Source organism: Microtus ochrogaster, chromosome 16, assembly GCF_000317375.1.
Source record: "Microtus ochrogaster isolate Prairie Vole_2 chromosome 16, MicOch1.0, whole genome shotgun sequence".
Taxonomy (NCBI): Eukaryota; Metazoa; Chordata; class Mammalia; order Rodentia; family Cricetidae; genus Microtus; species Microtus ochrogaster.
In genome coordinates this window covers 39,540,206-39,562,903 of record NC_022018.1, presented here as the reverse complement: position 1 = coordinate 39,562,903, position 22,698 = coordinate 39,540,206, and the positions used below count along the sequence as shown (strand labels likewise).

The 22,698-nt window shown below is 41.7% G+C and overlaps 1 protein-coding gene across 2 annotated transcripts; it reads left to right on the top strand.

Moving 5' to 3' along the window:
- The first annotated feature begins 323 nt into the window (after window positions 1–323).
- LOC101978915 (enoyl-CoA delta isomerase 2, mitochondrial-like) lies at window positions 324–20,005 on the top strand. Of its 2 annotated transcripts, none has more exons than XM_005355039.3 (10): window positions 324–427; window positions 1,106–1,268; window positions 3,461–3,559; window positions 4,731–4,919; window positions 6,694–6,763; window positions 8,722–8,821; window positions 10,015–10,135; window positions 16,840–16,929; window positions 18,953–19,096; window positions 19,681–20,005. In XM_005355039.3, the coding sequence occupies exons 2-10, from the start codon at window positions 1,161–1,163 to the stop codon at window positions 19,834–19,836; spliced, it is 1,077 nt and encodes a 358-aa protein (XP_005355096.1). In that variant the 5' UTR covers window positions 324–427; window positions 1,106–1,160; the 3' UTR covers window positions 19,837–20,005. The 2 variants fall into 2 exon arrangements, with proteins under 2 accessions (XP_005355096.1, XP_013204587.1); XM_013349133.2 differs by lacking the exon at window positions 324–427 and adding an exon at window positions 704–826.
- Window positions 20,006–22,698: the final 2,693 nt, after the last annotated feature.

Sequence of the window (22,698 nt, the reverse complement as noted above, 5' to 3'; positions counted from 1 at the left end):
AGAAATGTGCTCCTAACTGAACAAGCTGAAAAATGATCGGGTTTCTACATGAATACGCTTTAGGATCTCTGATTAAAATTCCCAGAGCCCAGCGATCTGCCCTTTTACTCCTGCTTCCAGCCGTCTTTGCCAGTCTAGTGCCAGTCACCTTTGTACCCAGTTGGACCTGGTCCAGAAATTCTGGGCTCCTCCCTGAAATCCGCCCATTCTCAGATCAGTTGGACAGGCCAGCCACACCCCTCCCCCAGGGCTCACACCCAAGCCGTGCTCTGCCCGCCCTAAGATGCCTGGCTCCGCCTATACCCGGAGCTCACATCTGGCTCCGCCCCACCTGGTCTGGTCCTGCCCTTTCAACTGGATCACACTGTCTTAAGCGTCCGTCTTTGGCGGCAGTGATCTGGACAGTGGTGCAGCGCTGGTGTCCGAGGTAAGCCTGCAGTTTCGGCTTTCTGGCCCAAAGTTGACAGCGGGTTTTGTCGCCAGCCCGCGGAAGCCCCCACGCAAGCCGCCCACTCTGTCAACCGGTCTGGCTATCAGGACAGCAGGATCCTCCTTTGAGGGTTTCCCAGCTAGAGAGCTCTAAATAGAATGTCCTTCCTCTGCTGAATCCAAAAGGGAAAAAATGGAAGTACTCTGCTCACCTCTGTCCATCAGGGAGAGTTGCAAGCTCTGATTCTGGGAGACGCCCATGCCTGCAGGCCGAACCCGGAACTTCCTAGGGCTCTAAGGCTGCACTGTGACCAAGATTGCCAGTTTTCTGAGCGCTGCACAGGAGCAATCAGTTATCACTAGCGTGGTTTGCAAACCCTCTTTAGAGAAGTGGCTGGTAAGAGCGACCCAAATGAAACAACCCAAAGATATTGCGCCCCAGGAGCAAAGCCTGGAGCCTGGTGGTTGCAGTAACGCGGTGGTGGCATGAGTGACTTTCTCAAAAGGGAAAACCTACACATCATTTGAAAAAGTTTGTGCCAGTCTGTGAAAAGTTGCTGACTTGGAGAAAATATTGTAGATAAGCATGTCATTCTGATTAATAGGACTTGGGACCAGTGGGTAATTCTGCTGCAGAAAGGAAGAGGTAGGAACAAATAAAAACCACTGTTTGTAGTCTCCCGCAGGTCTTTAGATTCCCAGTGGCTCAGGTGCACTTGGGCAGACCAAAGATGAGAGCCAGTCAGCAGGACTTTGAAAATGCAGTGAACCAAGTGAAACTCTTGAAGAAGGACCCAGGAAACCAAGTGAAGCTGCAACTCTATGCGCTGTATAAGCAGGTAATGGGCTGAGGTCAGATGTGATTTATACACATTTGGAGCAAATCATTCCTGAAGTTGATATGCATCTAACAGGCAGCTTTGCACGGTTGGGCTGCATGATTGTCACCCTTTGTGGTGTGTGATGCAGGCTTTGTTTAGGTTTGCTTTTTAGGTTGGGTCTTGATATACTTTCAAAGCACAGAGATATAACATTCACATTCACGTTTGCATGTTTGGGCCCCTGCTTTGGAGTCCTTCCTGATTAGAGTAACTCACTGAAACGGAGTTTTGGGGACAATTTGGGAAATTTGAATATTGATTGAGATTTACTATTATTTAGTGGTATCCTGGATATTGTTAATGGTGCCATGTTTATGTAATAAATGTTTGTGTTTCAGGGAAATTGATAGTAATTTAAGGGTGCATAATGTAATGTTTGGGATGTTTGAAACCAATTAAAATTAAAAAAATAGGTGAAGCATTTAAGATAAAATTTAATAACTGTTAATAGGATATTACAACTCATGTATTTGTGAATGTTTGAAATTTTTTATAATCACTGAGGAACTAAAGGTTATAATGGAAAGACTTCACTCCTCTGTCTGCCAGCCTGGACTCCTGTGTTACAAATTATTATTCTTAAGATTTCTACTAGGTGATTAGCATGAGTGTCTCTGTGGAGGTTTGTTTTTCTTTGTTAACTTGACATAAACGTAAGTCATCTGGAAAGAGTGACTCTCAGTTGAGAAAGAGCCTCCATAAGATCGACCTGTAGGCACAGCTGTCAGATATTATCTGGATTAATGATTGATATGGAATGCCTAAGAGAGGACACTGAGCAAGCCAGTAAACTGCATTGACCATGGCTTCTGCTTCAGTTCCTGTCTCCAGGTTCCTGTCTTTATTTACTGCCCAGACTTCTGTGACCGATGGAGTAAGACCTCAGTGTTGGGAGCTGAAATAGACACTCCCCTCCCCTAGTTGTTTTTGGTCAGAGTATTTTTATCACAGCAATAGAAACCCTAACTCAGAAGATGGAAGTGTACATTCAAGAATTTTACTTGTCCAAAAAGACTTTGCCCTCAGCTGCTAGGGGTTATTCTCGAAGCCCATGCACGGTCATGCTTGGCACAAGCATCTTTGTTTGCCTGGAGAGTCTAGCCATTGATTTAGTGTACAGGCTGCTCTTAGGGTAAGTAGGTTTACCTATGGGTTAGGGCTCTGGCAAACAGTGGACATGGAAACTGCAGAGAACTTCTTCATTGGCAATAGTCCACCATATTTTCATATATCTATCAATCTGGGGATTTTCCCCCTCATAACCTTTGGTGAGAAGACAATTGAAGTGCCACATTGACTTCAGCTCTGAACTTTATTCTATGAGTCTTTGCCTTCCGTTAGTTAAGTCTCTATTTTTTCTTTTTGAGGAACTTCAACCATGACTACCACAGCTTGCAAGGGTACTGTGAGTCTTTTTAGTGGATATGAGCTGAGGTGGTCTTAGAAATTGCACAGCCCTAAGCTTTGCTGTCTGTCTGGAGTTAGGACTGACTGGTCAGCAGTTGGGATGGAGAAGTACAAGGACCAGGAACAAATTGAAGCCACTACCTGTAATCTCCAGCAGGTTCTTAGCTTCCCATTGATTGAGGGAATTCTGTGCAGCCCTTTGTGGGCTCAGTTCCCTGTCACCTCCCAGATGACTGACTGCAGTGGATGACTTTGGATGAGCAAAACCTCAACTGCCTGTCATCTCCAAGACTCCTCTGTCCTCCACTAAATGACTCCAGGGCAAAATTTATATATTTGAAATCGTTTGAAAATCTCTTTTGAAAAGTAGCTGAATTGGGTGTTAATTCATTTCAAGATACCCATCCTACCTGCCCTCACAAAAATCAGTTTTCTTTGTATTTCCTGGAGTGTCATTTAGCTAAGCTTCCAGAGGACCAGGAACTGAAGACCCCATCCCTTCCTGCACCAGCTACAGCCCTTTGAGCAGTTAGCAGGAGTTTACCGGTAAATTCCTGGTTCTGTCCCCATAGAGAGGACTTTAGAAGACAGTGTGGACTTTCCAATGTTGTGACTTAAAAATTGGCTCGGTGTTTTCACTTTTAACATCTGATCAGGGATACCAAACTGATGAATTCTTAGCTTCTAGGACCACTTTCTCAAAAGATTTCTATTCCACATTAATCACCGTGTGTTCTTTGTAGGCCACAGATGGACCCTGTAATATGCCTAAGCCAGGAGTGTTTGACCCAGTCAATAAAGCCAAGTGGGAAGCATGGAATGTCCTTGGAAGCCTCCCAAAGGTAAGTTTGTGTCCTATTATTAACCAGAGTTCATTGGTTAATCATTGAGTGAGTCTTTGCCCCCTCACTATCTTGGGTCTACCAGGGGGATGGCAGCAATTCGCACAAAGATGGGGACAGACCACCCAAATCTACTAATAGAAGCAAACTTTATTCCAGGAAAAAAAATTAAAACTTAAAAAAACAAATCTGTATGGGGCACAAAATTTTATCAGTGAGCTGAGACCACAGCCAGAGTTTGGGCTTGAAAGGCTGTGGCAAAAGACAATTTTTTGAACCCTCCCCCCCCCCCCGTTTTTATAACAAAACCTGAAGAGTGCCTAAAGTGTTCTAACTGCCCCACCCACGAGTAACCCTCTCCTACTTTTCTCCCTCATCCTGTCTCTCCTTACCTGAGACACAACAGTATTGTATTAGGCACTAAGAAAGAAATTTTTACAATCTGGAGGTGAAATATGTAGACACATATTGCCCTTCTTTGCAATTTCATTTTACAGAGATTTTAGTTAACCTCATCATTGTATTTAGTCCTTGATAGTGTTAACCAAGGCTCTGCACCTCCCTGATACTGTCAGTTTCTCATGGCAGGGAAGCATATTGGAAAATACACAACCAAAAAGTCAAAAGTCACGTACATCCCATCATTTAAAAGTTAACTCAACTCACATCAATTGCTGGTCATGAGTGGCCAGGGATTTAACTAAAAGCTGATGCTCAGTTTGCAGAGTGACGCTCGGTTTGCAGAGCAAAGGCCGCTTCAGCCTCTCAGGTAGAACTATGGATTATAAAATGAAGTAACATACTATTAATAGTTAATCTTTAAGCTGTTGAGAAAGCTGCTAACAGCCTGCTCTCGTTCTCTTAGGCTTACAACTTGTATTTTTTTATTTATATATTCTTATTTCTGGTATCTGCATTTCTATATTCTTATTCTTGGACTCTTCAACTACTGCAGTCTAGATTGGACTTGAACTCAAAAATCTGCCTGCCTCAGCCTCCCAGTGGCTGGAATTACACACATGGGTCTCCTCTCACACAACCTTGGAAGTTGCAATGCACCTCTGTTGAATCAAAGACTCTGCTCTTTATTACATAGTGGTGTTTATTAGCATTTTTTGTTTCTCATGTTGCTTATTTTAAATGCTAAAGGTCTTTGTCATCTACTCTTCAGGAAACTGCCAGGCAGAACTATGTGGATCTGGTGTCCAGTTTGAGTCCCTCATCTGAAGCCTCTAGCAAGGGAAAAAGTAGAGCTAATGAGAAAGTCCATGAGTCTCAGGACATCGTGGTAACCTCTGAAGATGGCATCACGAAGATCATGTTCAATCGGCCCTCCAAAAAGAATGCCATAACTTCAGAGGTGATGCTCCTGTATTTCCTCTATTTCATTCTTTCATGCAACTGTAGAATTTCAGCACTATTCCTATTTTTGTAGATTAGAGCATCTGACTTAACTCATCAGAGTCAGACATTGTTTAGAACTGAGGAGTTTCTAGTAGGTTCTACATATCCCGAAGGCAGTGAAGCTTTTCCATGAATGAAAGCACAAATCAGTTAAATCAGTCTAAATGAAAGATCATGGATAGAGATGCACAGAGACCCCTTAGGGAATTGTAAATTCTGAGTCTTTTCCATACCCGTGGACCATGCTTGTATGCACTTGAAGGGGACTGCAGAGAGAGACTCCATCCTCAGCAGAGCAGTAATAGCCCTGTTGAATGAGCTGCTTAACAGGGTATGTGTGAATTTCCCCAGAACTACATTGATAATAAGTCAATCACTGGATCCTCTCCCCTGATTACAGGGGTTTATCAGGTGCTTGGAGGTTAAGGCTGCCATCTGCAGTGTGAGACAGCAGGCTCATTTGAAGCTTTAAGGATCTTGTAAAGCAGCTACTGAACCTTCAAATTCTTAAGGCACTTTATTCTGAGAACTTGGTATTTGCTTGTTCTGAGTTACCTCTATGTTAGCCAGGGAGTACAGCTACACTTTGAAACAAGACTCAGGACTTTTCTGAACAGAAGACCCTGACACACTTATTTAATAGACTAGTTGAGCAGGGTGAGGTGTAACTTGGTAAGTTCTTATAGCTGGTAAACAGGAGAATATAAATTGATACACCACGTTCCTGGCTCCAGCTCTACCTAGTAACCTTGGCTGCTGTAATTCTCAGGAATTATTTTCTGTCCCCTGCCTTAAGAAAAACAATCTCATCATTATTCACGTATTAAGTTCATGCTTCTATTTTTCTGGTGTCATTAGAAATACCCACCCTCCTCATAACTCTTTCCCACATTGAATCATTAATAAGATCAATACAAATTTTTTAGTATAGTTTTAATAAAATCTATACCAATTTTGAAAGCACATTAAAACTATGGCAAGATTTTCAGAGATGTTCAGGGCCAGTGCCTTTGTATCCCAGCACGGAGAGGCCCAGATATCCAGCCTTTGCATTAGTTTTGGCTTCCCAGACTGCACAGTACACTTCCCCTCCCTTGAAATGACAGCTGAGAAGCTGTTTTAGGGACAATTTTCTTAGCTACCTTTCCTCTCACCTGCTGTAGCAACCTCAGAAGTTCTAGCAAGCTTTGTGCTACCCCATGGGCTTCCCTCACCCCATCCCTGTTGGAGCACAGTAACTGCCCAGCTGCAAAGCTCAGGAACTATGTCTCTCTTGCTCACCTTTGGACAAAGTGGTTATTTGGTGCATCTGCCACAGTACCTGTACATCATGTGCACACAGCCCTTGTCAGAGGAGCAGAAATCCTCTCAGGCAACCACTTTTTTCATCATCAAAATACAATTATTGGGACTTGAGAGATGGCTCAGTGCTTAAGAGCACTCATGTCTCCTAAGTTTCCCAGCCAAACACGGTGCTTTACAATCATCTGTCCCTTCAGTCACAGCAGATCTGACACCCCCTTCAGACCTCCAAAAGCACCAGGTCCGAGGCACTGTACAAACATACACAAGGCAAAACACTCACGCATATAACTGAAATAAGTAAGTCTTAAAAAAAATTACTTTGGCACTCGATTGAAAGAAAGTTTGCAGACAGATACAGCAGCTCAGTCAACTAGACAATGTATCTCATTTTTACTGTTCCCTTCCCTGTCTTTCTGTTCACATAGATGTATCAGGATATTATGCTTGCACTTAAAAACGCCAGCACAGACAACTCAGCCATAACCGTTTTCACAGGTAAGACCATTTTCATGGACTCATTCACTTTCTATTTTAGGGAATTTCTTACAAAATAGAACCGATGCTCACTGAAGGTCTTTCCCAGCGCTCCAGTGCATTGATGTATAAATGGACCATGTTATCATGCACATGTTATAACCACTCTTTCGTCAGTCCCAACCTAACATAGTAAAGCTCATGCTGTCTGACTCACAAGAGTCACAACAGAAAACAACTCATCTGTCCACAAACAGGTTGACTTCTAACTGTTTGTAGAATTCTGCTCGACAATGAAAAAACATTTTTATACATGCAGATATACAGAATTGCTTAGTAAAATAATGAAACATAAGAGTGCATATTGCTCAGTTTAATTTACATACGTCCTCTATTACTGGAGAGAAGCTCTGCTCTGTTGACTGATGGAGTTTGGATATGACTGCCCCCAGCAGCTGGGATGGCAGGGTAGAGAGAGCATCTGGTGCATTCTTAGGCATCAGTACAGTCGTCCCTCTTAACTGAATGCTCCTTTCAGGGGTTTTGCCTCCCAAAATTTGAGTTATCTGTTGTCATCCCTGATCTAGAAATAAGTAGGAATTTCTAGAAAACTCACAGTATGTTTTAAATAACTCATTATATAATGTATAGTTATTATTAAAGTTTGCTACTGTAAATATCTTGCCTAAGTATATGTTGAACTTTGTCACAGGCATGCACATACAGTCACCCTCAACACCCTCTGGGAATTAGTTCCACTACTCTCACCAAAATAGTACTGTTCACACTCATGTTCCTATGTAGAATCATGAGGTATCTCCATAGAAGGGCCACACATCCCAAGTATCTTGAATCTACTCTGGATGTCATAATGCCTAACAAGAAAGATACTATGTCAGTACTCATTACACACTTTAGGAAAGAATGGTCAAAAGGGGAAAAGTCCACGAATATTCAGTATACATGGTTGTTTTTTATTTGTTGTTGTTCCTCAAATATTTTCTGCTGGTTGAATCCATAGATGTAAAACCTGAGGGTATGGAGGATCAACTGGAAAGGAAATACACAATACATATTGGAAAGCCTGATGGCCATCCCGATATTTCAGGAATTTGTTGACCATCTTGGAATGTATTCTATGCACATAAATAAGAACCATCGTGTCTTCTTTTGGTCTGGGAAAACCCTGATATTTACAGTTATCAAAACTATTTAAGGGTGCTAAGGAAGTAGCCTGAAATGGAATGCTTGCCTATCAAGTAGAAATGTCTGGGTTTGATCCCCAGCATGGTATTTTAACACAGGACTTCAGTACTGGCAATGAAGAGGTAGGGGCAGAAAATCAGCCCCTCAGGGTTATCCACAGCTTATGGGGAGTTTGAAGCCAACCTGGGTTTCTTCAGATCCTGTCTCAAAACAAAAGTGATTAAGAAGAAATCATTTCATTGTAGACAAACAGTACTTAAATAATCACACAACTTCAGAGACTCTTAATATAGAGATAATGGTTCTTATCGTAATCTAGACAGTCCCACACAGTCTGTCCACTCATCTTGACTACAGCAGCCCCCCCCCCCCCCGTTCTTTCTCTGCTTCAGCATTGGGTACTCTTCTTTAGGCCTGTTGTGTAGACCCTGGAGACCACAGACACAGTATCTCATGTGCACTGTTCCATCTCTGCTAGCCTTGCCTGTTGTTCAGCTCTCAGTCCAGCTGCCCCTTCCTGTGTGAGCTCCACCCTAAACACCACAATAGACTGAGCCTGCTCCATAGTCATACCACGTGGCCATCTGCCATGTTCTAGTCACACCATCTGCATTTACTTAGGTTAACACTCATGCCTTGCTAGTCCCTAGTGTAAATGAAGTTCACTTGTGTTCTGCTAGTGACTGGCTGAGCCCTGCACACAGCAGATGCACATAGTCTAGAATGAGTTGGAACATGAAGGAATCATGGTTCTGTTGATTGACTGTTTGCAGGAGCTGGTGACTATTACTGCAGTGGGAATGACATAACTAACTTCACAAGAGTCCATGGTGGAATGGAAGAGGTAGCTAAGAAGGGTCCTGAGACTCTGAGGTAAGAGTCACATTTGTTCGTTCCTAGAGGGTTACTTCTTTGCTCCCAAGCTTCATGTGTCTTTGTTGTGAGCATATGAGTGGGTATAGTGCATACATGTTCATGTGGAGTCTGGGGTTGATGTCAGACATTTTCTGGATTGCTTTTGGTCATAGTTCTGGTTTCTGTTGCTCTGAGAAAATACTAGGACCAAAAACACTTGGAGAGGAAATTCCTTTCATATTTGCCCCTATGATTCGTCATCAAAGGAAACAAGTGCAGGAACCTGAAGGCAGGAACCAATCCAAAGACCATGGAGGAGTACTGCTCATTGGCTTGTACGCTCCTTGCTTGCTCAGCCTGCTTTCTTATAGCTTCCGTAACTGCCGACCCAAATGTGGAATCACCCACAATGGTCTGCTCCCCACCACATCAATCACTAATTAAGAAAATGCACCACAGACTTGTCTATAGCCCAAAACCACGGAAGCACTTTCTTAAGTGAGAGGCTCTTTTCCCAAATGCCTCAGGCTTGTGTCAAGTTTACTTACAACTAGCAGGTATGTCTCCAAGTCCACCCAGAATTTATGGAGGTTCCGAGAATTCAAATTCTACTCCAATCTTCACACTTAGGTGGCAAATGCTTTAACCAATGAGTCATCTCCTCACCGCCCCCCCACATCAGTAAAATGACCACTTTGCCGTGTTGATGCACTTAATCACGATTCCAAATAGATCCCCCATCTCCATCCTGTAGTCTGATGAGGTTGAGTGGAAAGTGTAAGGTGAGGAAGAGGCAGAGGGAGTCTGAGTTCCCACGCAGCGGGGTGAACAGACAGTGTCTGCAGATGCTGGCTGTGCACTGGAAGGAGTCTTGAAAGCTGTTGAAGGAGGGTTGGGGCTTCACCTTCCTATCCCAGTTCTGCCAAGTCTCTCAGTCCCCCTGCGCTGTGATATGCAGTTATGCATGTGCTCACACGCCATGATGTCTCAGGTCACAGCTGGCCCACAGTCCTGAATTCAGTGCCCAAGATGTGAACTGGCCTTAGCCTCTAGGAGTCATGACCTGATATTCCATTAGGTTTACAGGAATCCTGGGCCAATCAGCAGAGGTGGCCCTATAGAGTGATATCATATCAGATTTATACATTCCTTTCTATAGTTAGTGGTGCCACTTTGGGATGTTTAATGATTTTCTCTTTCCATTTCTTTAGGGAATTTGTAAGCACTTTTATAGACTTTCCCAAGCCTCTGGTTGCAGTAGTAAACGGCCCAGCTATAGGAATCCCTGTAGCCCTTCTGGGACTGTTTGATGCTGTCTATGCATCAGACAGGGTAAGTCTACTTGTGCAAGCACAGGTCAATCCGTGAGTACCTCCATTCTTTATTGTGACTATCCCTCAGTATATTACAAGGGGTTAATGGTTGTGCTGGTTAGTTTTTTGTCAACTTGACACAAAATAGTTACTTGTAAACAGAGAATATAACCTGGGGAAATTTTTTCTAACAGATTGGTCATGTTTTTGGTACATTTACTTGGTTAACAATTGATGTGGGAGGGCCCTGCCCACTGTGGGCAGTACCACCACTATGCAGGCAATCTTGGGTTGTGGTAAAAAGCAGACTGAGTAAGCTGTGAGGAGTCAGCCAATAAGCACTGTTTCTCCATGGCTCCTGCCTCTGATTCTTGAGTTCTTGCCTTGACTTTCCTCAACGATGAACTGTAACCTACAATCCAAATAAACCCTTTCCTCCCCAAGTTGCTTTTGGTCAATGTTTCATTACAGCAACAGAAACCAAAACAAGACAGCAGTATAATATAGTCATTTAGATAGTTCTTAAAGACTCAGTACTTGACAATTTGTATTCTTACATCATTGTTAATTATTTTTTCTAAACACTGCCATTGGAAACATTGCCCCAACTCTAATGGTTCTGTATTTTAATCAGACTACATAGCTGTTCCATTTTCAGTTTTCATATTACTCAAAAATGGTCAGGAGATGACGGACAGCTTGCAGGATTGCTTGAACCTCTTTTCCTCGTTCAGGAAGCCTAGTATTTAGGATTCTAGATTAAGAAGGGACTTTGGTCATTCATTGTTCTCCTTCCTTTTTAGAAAAAGAAACTGAAGCCTAAGAAATTCTGAGACTTTAACATAGTTCAGTCTTGTGTTCACCACTGTATTTAGCATGTGTTTGTGTTCGTGTGTGTTTGTGCATGTGTGTGTGTGTGTGTGTGTGAGAGAGAGAGAGAGAGAGAGAGAGAGAGAGAGAGAGAGAGAGAGACTGAGCGAGACAGACAGAGACAGAAAGAGAGAGGGAGTCTCATTGTGTCACACTAGCTTTCCTAGAACTCACAGTGTAGGTAGACCAGGCTGGCCTTGAACTCACAGAAATACTCCTGCCTCTCCTCCCAGTTGCTTTGATTAAAGGTAGATGCTGCCATGCCCAACTTGTATTTTTCCTTTATATTTTTTAACCATAGTATTTTTCTGTTATGGCCAAACTTAAAATTTCCAAAAGTATAGAAACTACAAAAAAAAAAAAAAAAAAAAAAAAAAAAAAAAAAAAAAAAAAAGGAAAAAAAATAAAGATCCAGGATAGGCTGTTAAAACTGCAGCAAAACCTTGTCTTGAAAAACCGAAACACACACACAGGAAATGTACGTGTTGATCAGTAAACTAGGAAGGGAAAGGCTCTGTTTTGGATCACCAGGACCATTTAAGAAAACTAATTGTTACAGGGGAGTGAGCCACTTGTTCTTCCCGGGGGCCAGGCTAGCTTATATTTGAAGCAATCACACAGAAACTATATTATTTAAAACAGTGCTTGGCCCATTAGCTCTAGTTTCTTATTGACTAACTCTTATATTTTAATTTAACCCATTTCCATTAATCTGTGCCTCACCACGAGGTTGTGGCTTACAGGCAAAGTTTCAGCATGGCCGACTCTGGCAGTGGCCCCATAATCCCTCTGACTTTGCCATCTTCCTCCCAGCATTCTGTTTAGTTTTCCCCACCTACCTAAGTTCAGCCCCATCAACAGGCCAAGGCAGTTTCTTTATTCATTAATTGTAATCACAGCACACAGAGGGGACTCTCACATCTACTAATCTATAGGATGATGGATGGGGTGGGAGGATTAGGGACATATAGTTCAAAGGATACATAGTCACAGATACATGATGCTGAGCCTCTAAATTGCTGTGTGAGAACTGTAGTCAATCATAGTGGAATTTATACAAGAACTTTGGCTAATGAATAGATAATTGGTATACCTGGATGTGAATATATGAGTTTATTGGTTTCACTAAAGCAGCAGTTTTACTGTGTGTGTGTATACCTATAAATATGCATCCCAAAATTTGTTAATTAGGGAAAAATCACTCATTTTATCACTCAGATATAAACCAGTTCAAGCATTTGGTTTCTGTAGCTTAGCAAATCTCACCAGTGCCTGGCTTCTGAAACCTTAGGATGTTTCTAAGTTTTGATGTTGTAAACACAGATGTGATGACAGTTATCTTAGTGGTTACCCCAGAATCATAGACCAGCAGCTCCCAGGTTCTTCTGCTGCCTTCTCCTTAGGAAGGGCCAAAGTTTCTTGGCTAACCACTGAAGAGATTCCCTGGGTTTTTATTGACTTCATAAACAAATACTGTAGTGAACAAGAGGCTCACATTCAACCCTATTAAAATGCCTATCACTATAAGCTGTTGTCTGTGATGGATACTGATCTTAAATACTAGCAACTAAATATGCTAGTAGCTTCTCTACCAGCAAATGCATTGTTTCTATGTGAGTTTTAAATTTGTTCAAATAGATGTTTGCGTGTTCATAGTGCTTAGGTACTCTGTTAATACACATAATACACATACACATTTTATACAATACACACAGCAGCCTTTTAAGACCATACTAAGCTACAGATACAGAATACTATTACAGAGAGGGTATGGGACTGCCCCAAAGCCTTAAATCAGTTCATCGCTAGAGCCTCAGCCCTTAACTGCATCCACCATTCCATCTTTGGAAATAGGAACTGTTTGTTGTCAAGTTCCTATGTACCTATTTATGTTAACTTAGCCGTGACTGCTTTTCTGTTTATATTCTTAAAGCTATGTTGTCTAATTATATTCCTGAAGTGCGTTTTCTTACTAAGGTTTCTGGGCAAAAGAAAAGTGACATTAATGAGAATATTTTATGGTTTTATTCATATGCTACCTATATCTATGTACTCACAAATACTTATTAAAAAAGCTACTGTCTTACTACTAGAAATTAAGTATTTATATACTTATTTCATAAATTTATTATTCTTCACAAAATACATAAATAGATGGGGTGTTGGCTTGTACTTACAAACACTTGGAAAGCTGAGGCAGAAAGATTATCATGAGTTCACGGCTAGCCTATCTGGGCTATGGAGTAAAACCCTTTCTCATAACATGTTTTCCTTAAGTATAGAAGAAATGAGCATACTTATCATCTAAACCACCAATGTTGAAAGTAACTCTAGAATCTGAAGCCAGCCAGAAGATCTCTAGGGTGAAATCGGGACAACTGGAAGATTGAGAAAACAATATTTCAACTCATCCAACAAAAGCTGCTCACTTCAAAATATTTTTAAACTAAATCTATAAAACAATTGATCAAGAATCTAGTATAAAATCTGACAGTGAGGAGAAATAAATAGCATGCAAGAAATGAAACCTAACGGCTCCTTAAACCATGAAAGAGAACATTAAAAATAGCCTACTTCTCTGGGGTCTAGGCAAGAGAGTTTAGGTAGTGAAGGTATTTGCTACTAATTATGCTGTCTTAAGATTTTCTATTACTGTGATGAAACCCCATGGAAAAGCAAGTTGGGAAGGAAAGGGTTTATTTGGTTTATAGTTCCACATCACAGTCCATCACTGAAAGAAGTAAAGACAGGAACTCCAACAGGGCAAGAACCAGGCAGCAGGAGTTAATACAGAGACCTTGGAAGGGTGCTGCTTACTAGCCTGTTCTTCATGGCTTGCTCAGCCTGCTTTCTTATACCATTCAGGACCATCAGCCAAGAGGTGGCACCACTCTCTGTGGGATTACCCCTCCCACATCAATCATCAATGAAGGCATTACTCTACAGAGTTGCCTACAGGCCAACCTTACGAGAGCTTTTTCTCAAGTGCAGTTTTGTCTCCTCAGGTAACTCTAGCTTGGATCAAGTTAATACGAAACTAGTCCTCACAACAACCTAAATTCAATGTCTGCACTGCACATAATGGAAGGAGAAAAAGAACTGCAGCAACTGGACCTCTGGCCTTCATCCCTAGAAATGTGCATGCTCCCATGCATATATACATGTAAATAAACAAATAAATGGAACTTGAAGTTTTTGTAATGCAAAAAAAAAACTGTATATGTGGTAGAGGGATACAATTCAGGACTTAGGAAGAAGAACTAGACCATCAAGAACTCAAGGTCATTTTTAGCTACCTAACAAGGCTAGCCTGGACTACATAAGATGTTCTTCCACACTCTTACTCATCCCTACCTCCAAAAGGCCAAGAGGGTATGACAACTCATCCCTATAATCCCAGCATGCTTCTAGGAGGCTGAGGCAAGAGAACTGTTTAAGTTTGAGACCAGCCTGTGCTACATTTGATAAAGACCCTTTATCCAGAACATTGTTTTTATTTAAAGGGATAGATAAGCCGTAGACTAGCAGAAATTCTTTGCATGATGCTTACTTATAACCTGTGTCTATAAGAATTCTTACAATTCAAAAATAAGAAAGCAAATAATAAACATTTTAAAATAGTGGGAAATGCCAGGTAGTGGTGGCATACATCTCAGCACTCAAGAGGCAAAGACAGTTGGTTTTTGGTGAGTTTAAGACCCACCTGGTCTACAGAGAAAGTTCCAGTAAAGCAAGGGCTACATAGAAAAACCCTGTCTCAAAACAAAAGAACAAACAAACGAAAATTAGTGGGAAATATGTTAGAAGTTACTTTACCAAAGATGCTACTACACACAGCCAGAAGTAGACATCAAGATTCTCAACATCATTTGTCATAAAGGCCATATTATCAAGTGCCGTGAATGTATACAGTAGGTGACAACTAGTGTTCAGATGTCAACCCACTGGAGGAATGATTCTCTGATAGGGGAAAATCCCATCCAGGCAGGGCCTATGGGAAATATTACTCCAATCTATAATTTCATATTTGCTAACGCAACTATGGTGTCTCCCCAATACCTGCACTGAAGTGTGTAACTTCATATGATATGTATATATAATCCCACAATTGCATCTCAATATTATGGGCACATATATCCATGGGTGGTCAGGAAGATGACTTCTCATTAAGCTGTGTAATTTTGATATACAGAAAGTATACTAGGATATGTTTCATAACTAGATCTACTGTCCCACAGGGACTGTAAAACACAAGCCAGCTCTGTTCCTTTTACTCAAAGTATACACAATTAACTCATTTTCACCTCAGAGCAAGTTCAAACTAGACTAAATGTTTCTGTATGTGTATCATATGTTAAAAAATTTACAGATATACACACAGTCAGAATTGCAGATATCTAAGAAAAGTTACTAACACAAAGCAACCTAAAGAACCATGCCAATCCTTCTTTTGCTAAGTCTGACTGATAAGATCTGACTCTCTGTTCAGATCACTCTGCAGCTTGTCTCACCCAGGCACTGTGTCCCCAGCCCTTTGTCAGTCTTAGACCTGGAACCTTGAAACCTTGAGGGCCATGGTATATGGTAAATGGCTTGTCTCCTTATCACTTATCTAAGTAATGTGCTATGACCAATGAGATGTAATTCCTGTAACTTTGTTCTTTTTACCTTAAGCCTCCTGTTTAAAAAGGGGGGATTTAAGCTAGGCAAACTGAGAATTAAAACAAAAAAGAATAGAAGAAGCCATAGCGGAAGAATTAGAGCGAACAGAACAGTAAAGAACTTGACCTTCAGATCATGAGTATGAGTGTTTACCCTCAAATAGAAAGTATATGCTCAGCTTTGCTTCCCTCTGCATTTCTTCCTCGCACACTGGAGGTGGTCTGGAAGAGTTGGACTCTGAGGCTACTGCTAACGTGTGAACTGAAAACATATGCGGCAGCACTATGTTCATAGTGATGTGTGTGGGCTACAAGGACTTCTCCTAGGGAAGCTGAATAAGGGCACGGACAAAGTGGGGCCCTCCTGTCTCAGTATGGGGTGTTGATGCATGGCTACTCTACTCACATCTACTTCTTTTTTAGTATAACAAATCTGAAAAGGATTTGTTTTTCAACATAGCTGAGGTATTTTTGAAAAGGGGGAATTTTTTATATTATAACAAGTTCCATGGTTGTGACTGGCCCTACTGATAATGAACAAAGTGCTGGAAACATTAGTAAAAGTGTTAACTGGCATATAGGTTGTTAAGTGATGCCACGTACACAGGGTTAAGAGCAGCAATGATGAGAAAGAGGCCACCAATGTGCAGTGCATGAGTGACTCCCAAACCTTATGCCAAGGAACAGGAGCAAGAAACAAAGATCTATTATATATAGGATTCCATGCATGTAACCTTCTAAAACAAAAAAAAAAAAAAAAACCGGGGTGGGGGAACAGCAGGGACAGAGAGCAGATAGTGATGCATGGGAATGTTAGAAGGAAGGCCTTGCCCACAAGGACCATAAGGGGACTTTTGGTATACTAAATATTTTCTCAGCTCAAATTGTTGGTGGCAACATAATTTACATATTTGTAAAACCCCATTGATAACACGCTAAAAATGATTTGTGTATTTATAGTATAACACAGAAGTTTAATTTAAATATCCTCACCAATTAGGAATACTGAGCTAGACACAGTTGTACATTCCTGTAATCCCTGCCCTCAGAGGCTGAGGCATAGGATGGTTAAGTTCTAGGCCAGACTGTGAATTTAAGATTAAATACTAATTACATAACTTTGTCAGAGTTGAATTATAGACTAACATCTATATACCTTAATGCTTTTCTGTTCTTCCTCAATCCCAACTAGGCAACATTTCATACTCCGTTTACCTCCCTTGGCCAGTGCTCAGAAGCATGCTCCTCTTACACATTTCCGAAGATAATGGGCTCAGCAAAGGTAACTTAGAAAAAATCTTAAAATGCAGTGTGTTGTCTTTGTTGCCAAGGCAATCCTGTACTCTGTCTTCTTTCCCTGGGGCAAAGTTTGCAGGATGACTATTTGCTCTGCAATATGGAAAAGCTAGACCAAGGGGAGAACTGATGTAAGGGAAGGGTCAGGATATTTGCTCTGCAGTTCATTGTAGGCGTAAGTCACAAACAAGGCCACAGCAGTTTGGAATTATGATTAATAGGGTATTATTTATTTAAAGGGGAAAAAACTTACAGATCACCGTCAGCCCTCTGTACAACCAGGAAGGGAGTCTAGTCGCCAGCCGAGCAGGAAGTGAAGAGAGCGAGAGAAGGAAGTGGCCACTTTTTTAAAGGGAGAGAGACCACGCCCCAATGGGCTGGTATCTCAGCGGCTATAGGCTGGAGGAGTGGAGCGGAAGGACCTCCCGCAACACCTCATGATGCAGGGACATCATGACAGCTGTGTCTGACAGCTGGTGACCTACAGCTGGAGCTCTGGTGACAGCAGAAGACTTGTCCTCCACAGCTGTGTGACAGTCCTTGTAGGCCTGGGACTAGGAAGTATTTACAGATGTGATCAGCTCAGAGCCACCAAACTGTGTGGATGAGCAACATCCTTTGAGATGACATGGTGACATCTTCTCTTTGGAGCCATGTGAATTCTAGAAGTCACCAGCTTTTAGCAGCTCCATAGTCATAGTCACTGTGACTCCCAGTCAGAGCTGCCTTTTACCAGTTGTTGTGCTGTGTGTTGAGATGCCCAAGGTAACCCACTGACTGTTTGCTCAGGTCTAGCTAGCTCTGTTTGTACACATCTACTTGTCCTCTGTGGAGTAACTTCAAGGACATGAAGAAAGGACTGGAGAGGAAGGACAGAGGGAAGGGCTTAGCAGACATTGGTCATCATCTCAGTATGGTAAAAGAGCCTATTTGGTGACTATTAGACTTTTTGCTGTGGATTTCCCCACATGCATACATAGATAGTATGCATGCATACAAACTTTAACTTTACCGGGCTGTCATCATAGAGGCTGAGTTATTAATCTGGTAAAGTTTGAATAGTTGAGCAGAAGCAACTCTTAAAAGTTAGACATTTGAATTTGTTTAGGTTTTTTGAAGAGAAAATCCAACTATAGAAAGAACAATTGTTAATTGGCTTTGGTTTTTATAGACGTGCAATGTAAGCTATCCCCATATCCCTTCATTCACATGAAAGTAATCTGAGTATCTGTGCAGGGAAAGATGACATTCAGAGTCAATAAGCAGGAAGGGAATGGATTTTGGAAACCTCAAAGGTGGACCCTATGGATTCTGTTATTCTACCCTGCTCTTTTTTGTTATTTACAGAGCTTAATAGCTACTAGGTGTTGCAAGGAGGGCTGTTTGTTTGCTCCCACGGCTCAGACTCCCAAAATAATCACACAGAAACTCTATTATCTAAATCAATACTTGGCCCATTAGCTCTAGCTTCTTAGTGTCTAACTCTTACATCTTTAGTAACCCATCTCCATTAATCTGTGCATCAGCACAAGGTTGTGGCCTACCAGCAAAGTTTCAGCGTGTCTGTCTCTGGTGGCTACTGCAAGGCTTCTCCTTCTGACTATGCCCTTCTTTCTCACAGCATTCAGTTTAGTTCTCCCGCCACACCTCTATTCTCTGTGCAGGCCCAAGACACTTTCGTTAGCCAATAACCAATAAAAGCTACACATACACAGAAGGACCTCCTACACCAACTATGGCTTTAAGTCCTGGACTTCCCATACTTGCCTCTCCAATGCAGATCCTCACAGAAGCAGCTGACATTCTAACTTTTAGAGAGACATAAACAGTTATGGTCTCAGCTGTTTGAAAACCTTTGTCCAGTGTGGTCTTCGGCTTGCCTGTTCCTGTGAAAGACTGGCAACCTTAAGAGCCATGAGTACATCTGCATCTCCCAGTGGCTGGCTGTTCTGAAGTCAGCTGAAGCCTGTTTTTATAAAGCTGAGGTTGCATCTTGCTTTGCATTGCAGGCAGCTGAGATGCTTCTCTTTGGGAAGAAGCTCACAGCAAGAGAAGCCTGTGCTCAAGGCCTCATCACTGAAGTTTTTCCTGACAGCACTTTTGAGAAAGAAATCTGGACCAGGCTGAAAGCGTATGCGAAGCTCCCACAAAATGTTAGTATTTGGTTTTTACTTGTGGGGATGTGGAAATCATTTCCGAAGGGGAAATATGCCTTAGTAGGATGCATCCTAAGAAGACAAGTCATGTCTTCAGTTGGCATGAAGCACCTCTGGATTTTGTTAGAAGTTACTATGATGTTGGGAATAGTGATTTTTTTTTAAAGAGAACTTACCAGATAGACATTTCATTTCCATTCTACAAGCTCAAATGATAATCCTTTATGGTGATAACTCCATGAGGATGCCAATAGACACCCAGCTTTTTTACTTTGGGATTCAGGTGGGAGGTGAGGAGGTTGAATATATTTAGGAGACCCCACTTTATAGAACATCAGTTTGTATGGGTATTACATATGGGTAGTAGCTCATAGCTGATTGTTCTTACATCCTTGCTGTTGAGTGTGTAATCCTGGAACCAGAAGATTTGTATCCATCTAGGGCTGTTTAGAGTCATCTCTGTGTACCTTAAAGATAAACCCTTAGCAAAATCTAAAAGGATCAGTTAATTACAGTGGATGACAAGAATTTATTGATCCTATTCCTGTTAGAATAACTTATTGCTGGTTTTGTTTCATCAGTCCCTGAGAATTTCCAAACAGTTAATCAGAAAAAATGAGAAAGAAAAGCTGCACGCAGTTAATGCTGAAGAGTGCAGTACCCTCAAAGAAATGGTGCTGTCAGAGGAATACACCAACGCTATCAAGAGCTTCTTATCCAGAAAGTCAAAGCTGTGAAGCCCACTACAGCAGTTAGACTTCTCAAAGGAAGTATGTGCCTTCTGTGTTTTCGGGTTTCTGATATATGAAGAACACCCTTCACTGTGCCTTTTTCTTGACTAACAACACAGCAATTATGATAAGAAGGTTTAACAGCGCTGACCAATAAAAACTTTCATACATCAAGTCTTAAGAGTTTATGGAGGTTTTTGGTAATAGAAAGTCTTACATCTCTTGACATGAGTGTATAAACTTTAAGACAGTGTACTTGGGGACCTGTTGACCGAGGTTTCTGTCCCACCTGATCCTGCAGCCATTAAGCCCCAAAGAAATGACACAGAGGTCTACATCAATTATAAACTGATTGGCCTAGTATCTCAGGATCTTCTTATTAACTAATTCTTACAACTTATATTAACCCATAATTCTTATCTGTATTATCCATGTGGCTCTGTACCTTTTTCGACAAGGTAGTCACATCTTGTTTTCTCTGTGTCTGGATCATGATTGCAGACTCAAACTTCCCTCTTCCCAGAATTCTCATTGTCCTGCTTCTACTTCCTGCCTGGTTGCTGTCACCCTACCTATACTTCTTGCCAGGCTACTGGCCAATCACCATTTTATTAAAAACAATACAATTGAGAGGATTAAAAAAATCTATTGTTCCACAGCAGGGACCTGTTCTGAAAAATATCTACATCCTTACATGCTGAGATCATGTCTCTGACGCCATGGTAGCAGTTTATCATCCACATGTGGTGACTGAGTAAATAGGGCCAAACACCATCAGTCTTTGGATCACCAACTTTGAGTTGCATTTTCTTTTTCAACAATCTGGCCAAAAAGAAAAATAATTTTCAATGCCTCTTGTCTTAGTTAGGGTTCCAATTGCTGTGTAGAGACACCATGACCACAGCAACTCTTATAAGGGAAAGCATTTCATTGAGGCTGGCTTATAGTTCAGTGGTTTAGTCTATTGTCATCATTGGCAGGAAGCATGGTGGCATGCAAGCAGACATGGTGCTAGAGAAGTAGCTGAGAGTTCTATATCCAAATATGCAGGCAGCAGGAAGAGAGAGAAAGAAACATGAAACCTCAAAGCCCTCCCCCAGTGAAATACGTCCTCCAATAAGGAACACACCTACTCCAGCAAAGCCACACTTCCTAATGTACGCCTATGGAAGCTTTTCTTATTCAAACCACAATACATCCCTTCCCCAACACACACCTACACAATTTATTGAAGATGTAAGACAGGAACAATGGGTCATTTCTTCATAAAAGCAATGTTCCTTGTTGGCTTTAAATTTTCATTCTTTCATGCAGTGTTTTGTGAGGCACCTATGAGCTGCCTAACCTTCTAACTTGACAATTTCATTAATGGCATCCACTTCACTTGATAAGGCCTTTGATAAGATAGTTGGAGCTCACAAAATTGGGATTGAATGTTGCTGGATATTTGATCACACTGTGAACCCCAAGATTGCATTATTTAAATAAAATCAAATGTAGGTCCAGAGGCAGAGCAAGCAACCAGTTGACTAGAAGGAACCACAGAGAGTAAAAGAAAGTTGATGGGCGAGATTGGGGGGCGGGAGTAGAAGAAAGAGAGATCCAGTCGGAGGTATTTGTTTCAAATGATGTTGAAGAAAGCCCTCTTTCTGAAACATGGCAAAGGAGAAAAGTTAGCCAGCTTCTTTCTCTGCCTCTCTGAGCTAGCAGATTGTCACCCTAGTATCTGACTCATGAGACTTCATTGGTAAAATAAAAAGAGGGAGACTTAGTAAAAAAGAAAAAAATTCCTCCTATGTGGAGGTGACTTGGGCAGCATGTGGGCCAGGAAGGCTCCCCTGGGGCAGCGGCCTCAGCAGTGAGGAGACAGTGGCCACAGATTCCTAGTCAGCAGTTGATGCAGTGGTAGGCTCAGGTGCAGACGGTGTGTCACAGATAAAAACAGCAATAGAGTATTTTTCTTACTAAAATATTGCTACATTTTTATCTTTCTTTAAACAATTAGGTTCCAGGTAGCTATAGTGTCAAAACCTGAAAGTATTTTAAATTTTGATTCTTTTATTCTGATAATCTTAGTCTGCAGGGTTCAGCTGTATGTAAAATGTAAGCAGAAATAACCATTATGGTTATTAACAAGTTACTAGTGCCTGATGCCCATCATATTTTCTTCCTTGAAAATGATGCCAGGGAACAAAGATGAGATTGCTACTGCTGTCTTCCCAGGCTGAGATCATAAAACGGGAAGGAAGAGTGGCGCTTTCCTGGAGTGAAATGACTAGGAAGTGCCAAAGAGTCAATTAAGAAGCTGGTAGAGTCCAGGACCGCCACACCCCAGGAGCCAACGATTCTCCAAAGCTCCTGTTCAGTACAAAACCTCTGTACAACATATAGAAAGAGACTATGTTATAATGCTTAAATTAGGAGTGGATTAGGAGGGGCTGGAGAGATGGCTCAGTGATTAAAAGCTGTGGCTGCTCTTCCAGAGGATCCAGGTTCAGTTCCCAGCAGCCACATAGCTCACAAACTTTCTGTAATTAGAGTTCCAGGAGACCCGATGTACCCTTTTTGCCTCTGTGGGTACGAGGAATATGTGTAGTATACACCCATATGAATAAATTAATTCTTATAAGGTGGATCATGAAAAGCCACGCGAATACAGAGAAGCAGCTTTCCCTGGCTGGGAAATACAACACTGTTGGCTCCTCTGGTGAGGAGGAGATTTTTTTTTCTTTTTCTTTTTGTCATTTTTTTTTATTTTATTGAGAAAAGGAAAAAAAAAGTTTCAGCCTCCTCCCAGCCTCCCACTTCCCTCCCCCTCCTCCCACCCTTCTTCCCCTCCCCCTACTCCTCTCCTCCTCCCTCTCCAGT

What these genes read in the sequence shown, in the direction of transcription:
- LOC101978915 (XM_005355039.3), top strand. Translation starts at nt 1,161, where the DNA reads ATGAGAGCCAGTCAGCAGGACTTTGAAAATGCAGTGAACCAAGTGAAA. An exon ending in TCTATGCGCTGTATAAGCAG is followed by an intron (nt 1,269 to 3,460) that starts GTAATGGGCTGA and finishes TGTTCTTTGTAG; the next exon opens with GCCACAGATGGACCCTGTAA. An exon ending in CTGTCTATGCATCAGACAGG is followed by an intron (nt 10,136 to 16,839) that starts GTAAGTCTACTT and finishes AATCCCAACTAG; the next exon opens with GCAACATTTCATACTCCGTT.